Source organism: Larimichthys crocea, chromosome X (assembly GCF_000972845.2).
Source record: "Larimichthys crocea isolate SSNF chromosome X, L_crocea_2.0, whole genome shotgun sequence".
NCBI classification, from domain to species: domain Eukaryota; kingdom Metazoa; phylum Chordata; class Actinopteri; family Sciaenidae; genus Larimichthys; species Larimichthys crocea.
Window position 1 is genome coordinate 31733531 of NC_040020.1, and position 15288 is coordinate 31748818.

The following is a 15288-nucleotide window of genomic DNA, read 5'->3' on the forward strand; positions in this document are numbered from 1 at the left end:
GACATTACATCCTCATACATCTCTATGGTTTAACGATGTGTTTACTTTCACTGTTTTATTGCTATATAATTTGCAGTGTGGCCTCTGTTGAACCCACATCTGATTTCCTCCTTCCCTCTCCCCGCTGCTTTTTGTTTTTCTCCGTTCCAGGCTGGGAGGCTGAGAGCTGCAGGGTTGCGACATGTGAAAAGAGCTCCACCCCTTGACCCTCTCAACTCTCAACCTTAGGTAAATTATATCCTCGCCTCCTTTTTCTCTCCTGTCATATTTCTGATCTTCTTTTTTCCCTTCCAGTCTTCATCTCGGTGTTCAAATCTGAACTTGGTTGTGTTTTTTTTTTTTCTGCAGCAGAATTCACTTGAACCGACATTGTGACCACGACCTGACACCCTCCTGCCTCGGGCATGCCTCAGGTAAAATAGGAGCGGCACTGAAATCTGCAGTTTGTTGTCACCCGTCACCTCTGAATCATACTCCCCATGGTCTTCCTTGCTCACTTTGTGTCTATGTCTGTTTCCTCCCTATCAGCCGGGTATGAATGGGATGGAGCCTGCGTTTGGCGAGGCCTACGGGGGACACAGGGGTCTGCTGAGCCCCTACCCTCTGGCCATGTCGCCACAAGGGGGCAGGACTGAGTTCGACCAGGTGAGACCACTAAATTTCAGATTGCTAATAACGAGACTTCTTAAAGGCTTTGAATATTATTGCAAATGTTTGTTTGAGAACATTAAAGTAGAGCCCCAATGAGCTGGTGGCGTTTTCTTCGGGATTTTTTATATAAATAATTTTTTATTCAAATTTAAATTTGCCAATATGCCTCAGCCTTAAGACCAGGATTTCACACATCCTGTATAAAATTTGATCATGACTAACTGCTTTCTAATGGTCATGTGATTTCTAATTTTGACCAATGCCATACCTTGAACCAAGATGGACTCCTTGGATTTCACCAAAGTCATGGAAAATTTTAAAATTGGGCTCGCTAACTGGCTGATCATGTTGTGGTCTTAATTCCAGTTAATTGCATTCACCTGGCATTTTAGGTATGAAAAACAGCCAATTAAGTACTATTCTGGTGTGATTACTCCTTTAGGGAAGATTGGGTAATTTTGATGATTTGAAGGCCTGAGATCATTTTGACTTGTTATGGTATAAAAATCTGTTCCAAATAACTGATCTTGTTTATTTTGTTACAGACTCCGATTGCTGATTGTTTATGATCTAAACAAGGCTTACAGATGTTTTTTGTTTTGTCATAGCAGTATTAAAAAGTATTCAAGTGCTGGAATATCCTTGAAATTCAAATGAACCATGTAATGCTGTATTTGTTCATCAAGTCATTATAATTAAATTGCTCAGCTTTTGTTTTCGTAAATTTCAACTAGTCACCGTCTCCTCTCTCCTTTCAGTCTCGCCGCGATGAGCCCATTACTGAAAAACTAAACATTTCAGTGAAGTGTAAATTTAATTCCGCATGGTTGTAAAATGATCTTTACAACAATTGGCTTTTGACTTCTCTGTTTTACACTGACTGCTGACTCCTCACTCCAACTGGCCTGAGTTGTAAATTCAACAAAATGCAATTTGCATCACTGATCAGTTTTCATGCTCAGCAAATGGGAAGCATCATTCCTTATCTCCTGTTTGCATATTTTGACTGAACAATGTCCGATACCGATCGTTGATCAATCAGTCTGGGCATCCCTACTACCTTACTTACAACCTTAACAATGGCTCCATTCTATCCAGGTCTCCCAGTAAGCCAGGACACTAAAACCAGAGCAGCCAAATGTAATTCAGCATTCATTCATTTGATTATTTAAACCATTGCACGTGTCAAGATGCCATTTTGGGTCAGATTTCTGACAAATAACGGATAGGATAGTTTAGCTTTTGAAGCATGTCTGTATGAGGTACTTATCCAGTGTATTATTTACAGTAGGCTGCAGTCAGCATGCCCTCAGTTTGGAGAAGCAGACAGGGATCCTGGTACAGATGCTGTGGACAGGGTACAAAATACTTTGGCACCCAGCAGAAAAGAAGAAAGGATTATGCTAACTTGAATAGATACCAGCTACTGTTGATAAGCTTCAATGAACTCATATGTTAGAGGGAAATAATCATTTTTATAACATCGAATTGCAGATGTTTCTATCTAGCTGCATTGAACACATATTTAACAATGTCTCTTTTTAATTGTTAAAGCATATAGGCACATTGCAGCTGTCTGTGTAGATAACTAGAAGACAGATTAGAAGACTAATATAAATAATACTAAATTAAACAATTGTGACAAATATCACATGATTTCCCGCAGACTATCCCTATCCCTATAGAACAAGCTGTAATTTTCTGATGATAAAATGCCGCCTGGAATGAGGAGTTTAATTATGAAGCAGCAGGACAAATATTTTATTACTGCCCCACCCAACCCGTATTATTACAGCGCATGCACAATTTATTCTTTGTTCCAAATCAGCCAGATTTAAATAAATCTCTGTCCCCTTTTAGAGCGTGCTCCTCATGCTGGGCTCCCCAGCATCGCCAAGGAAACGGCCCTTTGAGTTGCTTAGCGACCTGGTGGACGATGGTGGCTTCGGCGAGGACCTGCACCCGGAGCGCTGGGATGTGTCAGCGCTGGACGAGATGGCTCGCTACACCAAGTTGGGCCTCGGGGTGGGAGGGGAGCTGCTGGCCTGCTCTGAGGAGGCCGTCCTGATGGGCCGCTGGGGGAGAAGCAGGGAGGAACAGGAGGAGGAAGAGGAAGAGGAGAGGAGGAGGAGGAACAGTCATACAGCACCTGCTGTCACCCAGGAAGTCCAGGCCACTGCTGCGGGGAGGGAGGAGGGGCGTATCTCTGTTGCCACGACAACGGAGAGTGAGTTATGTGTTGCAGGAAGAGTGGCCAGTGGAGAAGGAGGAGGACAGGATCAGGGAATGTCAAGGGAGCGTACTGTGGAGGTGTACCAGGTGGCACAGGAGGAAGAGGTGGAGGAGGCGGTGGCGGCGGCAGCATCTGCGACAGGTTTGGCTCTGGAGCACTGCAGTGAGGAGCACAACTACTCCCTGAGCCAGGGAGAGGAGCTGGGGACAGGGCCTGGTCACAACTCCCAGACAGAGGTGGTGCGGGCCGTGGAGACACAGCAGGAGGCACAGGGTATGGAGGAGAGCCAGGCCGAGATTGAGCTCGATCTGGAGGATGAGGATGAGGAACAGGAAGAGGAGGAGGAGGAGGAGGAGGACGAAGAAGAGGAGGAGGAAGAAGGAGAGGAGGGAGCGGAGGAGACGGCGGTGGAAGCTGAACTCTCCAGCTCCTCAGAAACTGAATGTGGTGAGTTCTGCTTTAAGTTTGTCTGTATCTGCACAGCGAGGACATCTCAGCTCATCTCGGCACTGCCAGCAGCCCGCAGCCCGCCTGCCCACACGGAAACCATTTGAATCTGTCTCGGGTCCAGACGAGACCTCAGACTTGGTTGACTGAGCAGAGGCACATTAAATACCGAAGTTGCGGGTGTAATTCCCGGACAACATACCGCTTCAGTGGCTACAGTTTTACAGTTATGAAATGGCTTTGAGGGATGGAGTCTCTTCATGTATTCAAATGCCATCTGTAACCGCCACACCACTCTGTCTTTGTCAGGGGAGCGGGGGCTTGTAGTTGAACATGTTAAATAGAGTATGAAAGTACAGATTGTTAAACAACCGTAACAGTAGCACTGGATTTTTTAAGTCACTTAAAAGGCAACACAGACAGTACAGACTGCAGCATTCAGCTGGTGTCTCATTATTTTTGCCTTATTATCTCTTTATACTTCAGTTATCTCTCAGTTACAAATATTGTGGGTACACAGTAGGACTGCAAAAATTATCTGTAATCAGTAAAATCAGTATCAGTAAAACCTGCAACTTTTTGGATAATGGTTTTATTCGTAACGTATTATTTTCAAGAAAAAACAATTTTGCAGCTTTTCACTATTATATATGACAGTAAAGTGACCTTTACCTTACCTTTGGAGTTTGGACAGTTGTCCAAGTTTAATTGGGAATTTTTAAGTATTTTATAGTCAAATGACAAGCAGGTCAATCAATATTGAAAATAATCATTACATGAGGTCCAGCTGTAGTCCTGGTGCTGTAGCATTGATCTTTGATCTCACTGCAGCCAAATCCACATTTCATTCATGTGTTTGGATGGACAGCCCAACATAGATGATAGACTGGCTGACTTTTAGTGACTTATTGATTTACTCGCTGACTTTATTCATTCATTGCCAGGGAGACTTTTGTTTTCACTTTGTACAAAATTAAAATTTAACATATAGATACAAGGGGTGTCCCTTGTAGCTTTGAAGCTTTGAAGCTTCAGTGAGAATGACCCAGAATCGAATCCATGTGTGAATAGAGCAGGTCATTGTCTGGAGAATTCACAGCGAATGAGTGGGCGTTGTGGATGCGTCCAAATATATGCAGTCAGCTATTGATACCAATGCAAAAACATCCATTTATTGTCATAGATGAATCCTCCTGCATGAACCCAGACGCCACCTGTCCTATTTTGTGCTACATGTGTAAAAAGGGCAACTTGGTACAGTGTCTGGCCTCGTATGCACTTCACACCCACATTTGTACCATGTTAAAGTGAAGTGATAGAGGATGTGTGCACAGGGCAGTTTCTATATTTGCTACCTAGGTGTAGTTGGCTTTCAATGATCTATTAAAAGATTTATCTATAAATAAATAAATGATGCACCATCAGATTTTGCAAGCGTGCACAAGGCATTGGCATAATCATGACCTCAGTGTTTTCTCAACTTCTGACTATGGCTGTAGGAATAATTACCACCCTCAAGGCTTTTTAGAGGAAGAGAATGTTTAATCTGCATTTAGACGTGCATGAAAATACAGGTATAGAAAATCAATCAATATAAAATCATGAGATAAATACATGATTTTTGTACAGTTTATTTTTATTTAACACTCCCAACATCACCAATGTTAAGAAATCCTAAAAAAAAAAAATCCTGGATCCGCACTGAAAAGCAATTCTAATTAGACTCAGGTCAGTTTACTCGTCATGTGGCGAAGACTCTTTAACACGTGAAGATGGAGATGTAGACTTGAGTCATTGTAATTTGGAATCAAGTAGACTCTAGTCACCGTTTTGATCACTTGGAACTCGACTTGACATAAAATAACGAATGACTTGAGACCCGACTCGAGAGATGACTCAAGTAACTATATTTTATGTTTTCAGTTCAAATATAAAATATTAAAAATGTTCAACATTGTCAGATTTGACATTAGAGCATTACTCGGTATGCGAGCGTACACTGGGGATGTCACTGTCATGACTGGATGACTACCTTGTCAGTCAAGCTCCTCGCAGTTCTACCTGATGGTTTGTGGATCAGACCAGATCAACATCATCATGGTCATCACCTGATTCAAGAGCTCCACGTATAAAAGGAAAAAGGCAAACTGCTGAGTGTAAGACCTTTCGGTGACAGCCAGACTACAACATCAAACTTTGTCCTTTTGAAGACTCATTCAGAGTCACAGAGTCTGTCTGTGAGGGCCGAGGATAGCTAAGGTTATCCTGGTAATGATGAATGACTTGGACCAAATATCTTGAATCTTCTGTGGCTCTAGAGGGCTGCAATGCTTTATAAAACCAGGATATATAAAGTTAGAAAGATTTGAGTATTTACCAGGCATGTAGGGTTTAATAAAAGATGCACTGTGGGAATAGTAGGATCCAGTGTTGTTGGAGCTTAACGCATACAAAATGCATGTCTAAATGCAGAGGCAGGATATCTCATCCTCTGCTGCGTGAGTTTTGACCATTTTGTTTAAAATCTTTTGTCTCTTCTGAGTCCTCCAAGTCAAATTGTAAATCACTGGAGTGTCTTTTTAGTTTAATTATTGTTAGTTATTGTGCGAGTCAAACACAAAGCACTTCTCTGAAGCTTTCCCTGTAGACGAATTTGTTTATTGCCGTTCGCTCAGAGCACCAGCTAAAGGGCTTAAATGTCAGTGGTGATTTCATGTCCAGACCACAAGACATGAAATATAAACATGTATATTAGATAACACGCATGTAAACTGACTTCACTTCAGATTACCATCTTTTCCCAGGCTCTTTCTGTCTCTGATCGTCCTCGCATTAGATAAACAAATCTCTGCCGGCTTCTTGTTGCAAGGTAATGGAGAGGTCGTTGGCTCGGTCTCAGAGACCGGCGTGGGTCATATTTCGACCGTCGCGAGACACTATTGACGCTCTCTATTGTTGTGGCAGTTTGTGTGTGTACTCGGTTGAGCCATTCTTACAATAATGGTTTGTAAAGGGCTGTGTGATGGATGGAAAAGTGTGTGTGTGTGTGTGTGTGTGTTTAAAAAAAAACGATAAAATAAGCCATGAAGCGAAACATCGAGTTAAGGGGAAAGTGCAGACAATGGCTCTATCTGCAGACTGGCCCAGACGACATGATGTTACATAAGCCGCGCGTGTGTGTGTGTGTGTGTGTGTGCGTGTGTGTGAAATGGACAGCCCTGGCTAATGGCTAGGACGGGACTTAATGGTTATTAACTTTCGGTTTGATTTAATCCTTCTACTGTTTCATTATTTGCAGCATGTTTGTTTTTTTGTTTTTTTTGTAACTCAGCTCTGGTAGATTTGAAGAGGCATCTCTTCTCCTGCCGGTGGAGCTTTGCACGTTGTATTATTTATGATGCCATTATTCATGGCTCTGCACGCCTGAGGCTAATCTTCTGTGACGTCTGTGTGCTCATGTAGGTGTTTGCCTCTGAAGCAGCATACATGTATATAGTTTTAGCTGGTGGTGGCTTTGTCATGACGACATACAGCATGTGTGGATTAGGGTTCACAGCAATTTCAAACCACGCAACCATTAATACCTGTCAGTTATGATTAGGGTTCATCTGTCATATAAACTTGAAGGGTATTTCTCTTCTATTAAATATCTTATATGTGGCTGTCAACGTTGTCCACCTCCACAATAATGGATGGAAGTCTGTTTTCTTCATTATATATTAATAAAACAGCCTGAAGTATTGATTCTGTATTTGGATAATTGCATCAGTGCTTCTCTGTAGTAGGCACCAAACCTCAAGTGATCCTGATGCAACATCTGAACCGGATTACGTTCAATAATTGTTTAAATTAGAATATTAGAACATATTAGAAGAATACATTTTGGAAACATTAAAGAAAAACTGAAGCTTGACAATGCTACAATTTAGAGATATTGAATATTGGCAGATTCCAAAAATATGGGAATTAAAACCGTATTTGTTGAACTCCAGTTGTGTTGCTGGAATTCAATTATTTCAGTTCAATTTTATTTATATGATAACAGAAGTTATCGCATGATACTTTTCATATAGAGCAGGCCTAGACCGTACATTTTGTAATATTATTTACAGAGACCCAACAATTTGATAAAGTTTAGAGAGGGAGAGAGACAAAGACGCACAGCAGCAAGAATAATAATAATGATAATAATAATAATTAGAATAATAACTTTATTAAGGATACTGAAAGTTCCGTAAGGCACTAGGTAAAAACAGAAAACAGAGGAAAACGGTGAATAGATAACAACAGATATGCAACTTCATATCAAAAAAGACATTAATCAGCTAACTGCACCCTCATACAAAATGGTATATGTATGTATGTATGTATGTATATATGTATGTATATATGTATATATGTATGTATGTATGTATGTATGTATGTATGTATGTATGTATGTATGTATGTATGTATGTAACTGAGCACATACTGAATTTACAAGCAAGCTTGCAGCACTGTCTGTGAATACCTTTCTCATCTGATAAATATGATGGCTGAGATAACTAGTGATAACTATAATTCTAATAGAAATATGACTACTTGTAGTTATAATGATGATAATAATATCAATCGTATCTGCAGTGGGCATCAAGCAGGATCACAGCAGCAAGCACAGCCACAAAGGCGTAGCCTCAATTCATGCTATCAAAAGGATCGCAGCAGATGAAACTAAAAGTCACACCAGAGTCTAATCGTTATATTCTGAGGGAGGGGTTATGAAACGTGTTATCACAGTTCAATCAGAGTTTAAACAAGCTCTTTGACAGTTCAGCAGTTCTGTCACTTACACATGGATAATTTGAATTCGATTTATTGTGCTTCACAGTGAAATAACAGAAGACACGATCAGACATGATTAGACAAAAAAAGCAAAGGAGAAACTGCAAACTGCTGGGAAAGTCACTGGGTTCACGTTCAAGAATCCAGACTAACTAACTTGTCTTGAGTTGCATGTCGACGGCACTCCTAAATTCTCTGTAGGAATGAAGTTCGTTTCATGCAGTGACAGCAGTACATACAACACGTGGTGTTCTTTCTTTGCAGTGTCAGAGCAATGTAAGCTGTGTGAGCCGTTCCTGTCGCCCTTTTCAACCTGCTGATTCCTCGTCTGAATTGTTCTCCTCAGATATTTGAGACTGTGGTGGCACAAGAGCTTCTGAATGATCTGTTCTGTGGAAGAATGAATCGATAGTTTGTTTCATACCGATATAGATATGGCCTATCACAGATATATCTAACAGCTTATATGTTGTCCAGTATGCATTGATAATTCAGATCTATTAATTATGCTATTTCCTTTTTAATGTAAAGTTGTTGTAACTGTAAATTATATTTGTGTTTTGATAACCACATACAATCTCCAAAAATCCAGTATCAGTCCGGCTCTAGTTTCCTTTTTCAAGATAAAGCTGCTCATTTTGAAGCGACCAGTCCAAGGCTCACCTGTGTCATTATGTCACTAACACGGGTTTTTACAAATTTGTGAACAACCTTTTGTGTGCACAGAAGAAGTCTTAGATATTTTACTTCAACTCATCAAAATCAGGAGCAAAAACAAAAGTGTGTGGAGTGTAAATGACATCCTGCGTAGTCCCGATCCGTCATTGTTTCTTTATCTTCCTTTTGCACAAAGGAAAATACACAGACAACGCGCACGCCAATTTTCATTCCCCCCTGGTGTTTTACATGATATGCAATAATGCTTTAAAGAAACAAACAAAAAAAAGATATATATTTGATATACTTGCAAGTCTGATGCTCTAAGTTCTAAAATTTTGTAGCATTGTTTCCAAAATTGGTCACAAACTGCAACTATCATGCCACACAATTCCCTGAATGCTTCTAATCCCTTTTGCTCTGGTTTCCTCGGCCTTCCTGTGGTGCCACGCTTAAATTCGGATTTGGATTGGAATATTTTTGATCCAAATGTGGTAGATCTAAAAATGTTTTTCATTACTTGAATAATTGTCTCTATTGTGAACTTATGTGGGCAGCTAACATGGTTGTGGACTTATCTTGTTTTATGAATTGCTGACAAAGTCATGTTTGTCATGTTTTTCCCCGTGTTTGACGTTTGTTGCTTCATCTCACACAATTTTCGTTAAACTGCTGCAAAGCCTTCACCTCGTTTGCATCAGTGCACAAATTCACAATTCTGTATGTGGATGTGTTTTTTTTGTTTGTTTTTTTTAAACAGAGGTGGAGGCCGAGCCAGTGAGGCAGCCAGGTGAGCGCCAGTCGAAGCGTCGCTGTTTCTGGGAGTACCGACGTGCTCGAGAGACGGCCACAAAGAAGAAACTGGGTGGAGACGTCCACTGGTCCCTCTCCTGGAGTTCAAGCACTCTACCCAGCACACTGTACCGCAGAGAGGGTGAGAAAACAAAACAAAAACAATAAGATCAATATTAATGGGAATGGTGTATTATGTAAAAATAACAAAGTGCTTTCATATAGTTGTTGTTGCTTGCAAGTAAACATTTTGGCATTTTGATGAACCGAAGATAACTGATAGATTTATTGATTGTGAGGCTGGAAATTTAAGTGTAAAGATGTATTGAATGAGAGCCTTTTAACAGCAGCAGTCATTAAAACGACATTCATACTGCAGCTGAAAGTGCCCCCATTTCTTTCCTCTCATGTGACACAAATCGGATCGGGACCCTCAGGCGTGTGCCCTACATTCAACTTTTATGTCAAAATCTGAATTTTTCAGCATTTCTCTGATAACTGAATCTTAACGCCAGGCACAACTGGAGCTGTGCAGCAGCTCGGCAGCCTGTGTTCTTGAGAAGAGTCCCGTACAAACCAGTTCACTCATGTAATCCAGTACAATAAAAACACAAACTGCCGTCTTAAATTGACATGGATAGGTATTTATATAACTGCTTTCTACGTCATTACATTGTAATATTAAAAGCAGCATGTGTACATGAAGCAGAACATGGTTTAAATTTGAGATCTTGACAAGAACGTTAAGCCAAAGTTAGGTTGATCTGAGCCAATTTGGACTTAACGGGCAACACTGGTGGGTTTCTTCGATTACGTAGAACCAAAGAGGATTGAAAGACTTTAACAGAAAGATATTAAATTCTATTGTCCTTTGTCCAGGCAAAAAAGGGCGACGCAAAGCTCGTAAGACAGACGCCAGCGACCTGACACCAAACCCCCAGAAGCTCCACAACATTGGGGAGCAGCTGCAGAAGCTCAACGCTGCCATCGACGGCATGGGTCCGGTCAATGACCTGCCCGCTGTGGCTCGAGCCCGGTCCCGTAAAGAGAAGAACAAGCTGGCCTCCAGGTATTAGACTCCACTTACTGCCCTCCTACATCCTCTGCACCAAGTCAGTGCCCAGGAGACTTTCTTTATCGACTCGTCAGGCATGAGTGGGCATTTTGAGAGGTTTTCAGTCTTTGTAAATCGTTTGCAGAGAAAAATAGAAGAGAATCCCACAGGGCTCTGTGGTTTGGTATCTGCAGACAGTCCTTAGCCTTGTCGAGATTGGTTTTCAAATATGTGGTGCGTTTAAATAGTTGACCTAATACTGTTACTGGAGGACATAGAGAGGGAAGAATACATTAAGAAAAACATCGAATCATTGTGGAATTTAAGGCTTAGTTGATTTGACTTGATGGAAAATGGTCTCGCATTGTCATGCGTTTTATGTGAAGTTTTTGAACTTCAAAATAAACGGTGTGCCATCCTGAAGATAAGGCATCCTCCGAGCGAACGCGAACGCTTAAAAAATGTAGGTCGTGAGTGTATTTTTGAGTTGATTTTAACTTTTTAACACATTTACTTTGAACATGAGCATGATGGAATAAATTAATGAAAGATGGAGAGAAGCAGAGGAAAACAACAGAGGAGATGAGATGGAGGTAAGCTGGATGAAAGGCTGAAAAAGAGGAAATCAGGGCAAGACTGAGGAGGCAGACGAGGAGCTAGATGAGGAGGGAGAGAGGAGGGTCATAGAAAGTTCATCCATGGAGAGGAGGAGGGAGAGAATTTGGAGGAAAGGAGCGTCTCTGGGAATAGCTTATAATGCCAAACATATATTAAACACGACACAAACACACCATCAGATAGAACATTCGGGGAAAAGCAGGAGGGAGGGAAAAAAGTGTGCAGTTAAAGTCACTGTGCACTTTACTCATATTGCAGTGTGACTGAGTGCTTGTCTTAATTGAATATGCAGAAATTTCATTTGTGAAGATTCACATCTTTTTTTTTCTTTTTTTTTTTTGTCCTGCCTGAGCGCAGATCCCATTTAGCGGTGCGATTATCATAACCGCCTCTAGTCTCTCCAATTCTTTTTCTCAATCTCGTCAGAAACAACCTGCCCAGGGGGTTCAGGCGGCGTACACTCGCCCACTTTTTTTTAGCTGCGGTGCCTCCAGCTTGTCCAGATGCTCCGATAAAAGCACAGTTTGCGCTTTTAGCCATTGACCCAGTAACTGGACACACAGGAATACTCCACCGTTCTGGGAAAATATGATTATTTTCTTACGGGAGTTACATGAGGAGATTGAAATCAATCTCATCTTTGTGTTCAGCACAAAGACTGGTTCATGAACATCAGCTTAGCTTAGCTCAAAGGCTGGAAACAGATGGAAAGTTCAGTTCGAAATTCAAATGAACAACTACTACTAGTCCAATCCGTCTCTTCGGTGTGCTCCCTCAGTGGTGAAATGAGTTACCGAACTCGATACAGTCAGCAGAAGTGCTGCCTTCAAAAACTGCGAGAATGCCTGCCTCTTTCTGAGATTTCTGATATGTTCTTTCTTTCTCTCTATCTCTCTCTTTCCATCACGAAACTTTTCTTACCTCTTCAGTTACTCCATGCACCCGCAGCTTTGTGGCACTTGTGTCAGCATCGAGTGTTGAGGCAGCTATTCTCAACGGCTTCTTCTTGATCTCCTGTGGCTGGATTGTTCCTCATTTGCATGTTGCTGTGGACAAAACCATTCTCCAAATGAATAAATGTAAATGTACCTCGTGTGCTTAGAAATCGCAAACATTGTGTAGTTAAGTGAGCATTGCATAGCCCCGGTGACTGCACACGGTAACTCTAAAGTCCTGTCCTCTAGCAGCCTTGCAGATTTTCTGAACTCTGACCAAAACCAAGTTTATTCTTGGAGGTTTCTGCGGTGAGCTTGAGGGCTACACTTTTCAATATATAAACAAGACAGTTTAAGGGAGACCTTTTTATCAGAAGACATATTTTTCCTCTTTTACTAGAGGCTATCAGGTTTCCCCTGCCTCCATTCTCTGTGCTTAGCTAGACTAAAAAAAAATTATTTTTAGTCTAAGGGCCCAGTGTCACTTTGGTGACATGAATACAAACAGAAGAGATGCAGCGCGGTTTACAGTCAGTCATGAGACGAGAGTTGATGCCGGTAGAGATAAGTTTGTTTTTTGGGGGTCGAGAGTGCTGCGGCACCAGACTTTCAGCACCGCCTTCTTCATAGTGGCACAAATGAGATGCTGTCCCACTTGCTGAGGTTAAGTCCTGTTAATTCTCGCCACGTGCACCAAAAAGAATACAGGGCAGCACTTCACCTCCTCCCACCTTCAATGCACTGACCCTGTTGACTGCGTACGGTTACACACGTCTAATAAATGTTGAAATATCCTCAGAAATGTACAGTGAATGTTGCAGCTGCAACATCTTCACTTTCTGTTGATGATGTTAGTTCTTTATGTTTAGACATTCATGATCTTTAATTCTATTGCCCCTTTTAAGATAGGCGTATTTGCCAAAATGTTAGTGTAGGGCTAATGAATCATTTGTCAGAGAGCTCCTAACGGAAGTGTGAAACAGCCTTTTTCATAATTTCACCCTGCACATTGTTCACATCACAGTGACTCAGCCCTCTGAGTCATTCTTTCTTTAAAGACGCAGTTACCTCTCATCGTGTGATTGGCTGCTAGGTTTAAATAATAGGTAAAGCTCCAGGTTTAGATACACCTCCAAGTATCTTAAAGAAAAACCAGCAGCCATTTTCCAAACCCATCCAAGTACCAGAAGCTTTTAATTTGGTGAATTTGTTTTTCCTACCTTCCAGGCAGCCACTTAAAATCAATTTGCAGCTGTAGGTAAGCCTTCACAATGGACAGCATGTCTTCTTTTTGACTATTTTTGGTTTTGGATTGAGAGCTGTGACTGTTTTGAAAGCTCCATATTGATGATGTGTTTAAGGGCTTGTGGTAGGGTAGGGAATTTAAAAACCTGCGGTACATGTGTGGAACATCCTCTGTACTTTATCAGTCCCATCCCTGCGATGATTAAGAACAGCCAAAGTTTTGTGCGGTCGTCTACATCCTCCCTGGACCAGCAGGGACTGTGGTACAACTTACGAGTGAAAAATACGTGGCTGAGGGCGAATTCGAACATTTCAACATACAGAGAAACACAGAAGGAGTATTCTGTCCAACACCACTGGCCTGCAAGTGTTTTGTTTCCCTAAGTTTCATTTAGCTGAGTCACAGCTGCAAGAAAAGAGAAATTCTCTGCAAGCGGAGAATAGTCCCATGAGACGCATTAATATTTAACACGCATTGATTGATTCATTCCCTGCCGCCGTTTATCAACCCCAAATAATCTGAAACCAAAGCGGCCGTATTGCCTCAGAGTCGTGGTGTCAAATGGTTACTGGAGTAACGAAGGGATGGGGGAGGTTTACGGTCAATCTCTCTCACAGTTTGGAAATGCATCCTTCTCTCATCGCTCTCCAGCTGCTCTCAGTGTGAACCAACAGACACGGTAACAGGGTCATGTGGAGAATGGGAATACTAAGACAAAGGTTCTTGTTCCAGAGAATGACAGCGCTCTGTTTTCCTCTGTTTCCAGGGCCTGTCGGCTGAAGAAGAAGGCCCAGCACGAAGCCAACAAGATCAAGCTGTGGGGGCTCAACCAGGAGTATGGTCAGTACAGCACACAAACTTCACATCTGACACCTATTGTGATGATATTCATGTTTTAACTCCTGCTGAAGGATTACATTCATCTTCTCTGTACCGAGAAATGCATTGGCTAATTCAGTGAACTCAGAAAACAAGGCTATGTTTGTTTATTCATGAAAGGTTTTAGGGTTTTTTTTTTACTTGACAGAGAGAATTTACGAAATATATACCAATCTAAAGGTTCCTCATTAGGGATTGTGTTTTAAATAATTTCCATACTCGAGTACTCCAATGTAAGAACAAGGCCTGAAATGAAAATGTAGGTTGGGATTGGAGTTATCCTACCGACTGTAGAGATCAGCCAAGCTGAAGAAAAAATAAATCCACAAACATTAAGTTGACATGATTTCAATAATTTGGCTTTTTCATCTGCAGCCACTTGGCCTGTATAGTTAAACAGATATTATCTATTATATCTATTGTGCCAACAATAACAAGTGCATTTCAAATGCAAAGGTCAAGTGATGCGTGACTGACTGTTATCTGCGGTTGCAGGTCTTTCACTTTTGGTACAAGTAGAAAAATGTGAATGCTAGTACGTTTGAAATATTCAACGTCCAAATCATGTACTCATGCCCAACCTTAATCTCTATCCCAGAGTGACAACCCCAACCCATCATCTGCCTAACCAGGCAACCCAAAGCCACCTGTCCATCTTTTTTATTTTTTCCTGGAGCATTTGAACTGATGGCACAGCCAGCGTGTTTGCTCAGGAAACTGGAAATTGGTTGTTTACAACTCACTTCAATTCGATGCAGACTCTGTTGTGTCTAGTGGGTGATTCTCAAACTATGTTTTCCTGATGTTTGACCAGCGCTGCCTGTGCCTCTCTGCTGATGCAGTTTACCTGTGGGATAGGACTTCTATATTTTTCGCTTTAACTTGTCATGATGATGATTGCACAGTGTAATTGTTGTAGAATAATAACACCATCCACATTTGGATTGATTCCCTA

At 41.4% G+C, this 15288-nt stretch overlaps 2 protein-coding genes across 12 annotated transcripts in view; one reads left to right on the top strand and one right to left on the bottom strand.

Moving 5' to 3' along the window:
• Nucleotides 1-15288, bottom strand: part of LOC104939516 (B-cell receptor CD22) — a 509789-nt gene that overhangs the window by 141388 nt on the left and 353113 nt on the right. The gene's annotated exons all lie outside the window — the stretch shown is intronic.
• LOC104930030 (CREB3 regulatory factor-like) overlaps nt 1-15288 on the top strand; it is a 30767-nt gene that overhangs the window by 8278 nt on the left and 7201 nt on the right. For 3 of the 4 annotated variants that reach the window (XM_027283239.1, XM_027283240.1, XM_027283241.1), the window contains 7 exons: nt 151-228; nt 349-413; nt 529-645; nt 2512-3331; nt 9570-9743; nt 10481-10670; nt 14221-14294. In XM_027283239.1, coding sequence (XP_027139040.1) covers nt 405-413; nt 529-645; nt 2512-3331; nt 9570-9743; nt 10481-10670; nt 14221-14294 — 1384 coding nt within the window. In that variant the 5' untranslated portion in view covers nt 151-228; nt 349-404. The remainder of the gene's footprint in view (nt 1-150; nt 229-348; nt 414-528; nt 646-2511; nt 3332-9569; nt 9744-10480; nt 10671-14220; nt 14295-15288) is intronic. The other variant, XM_027283242.1, reaches the window with a different exon arrangement.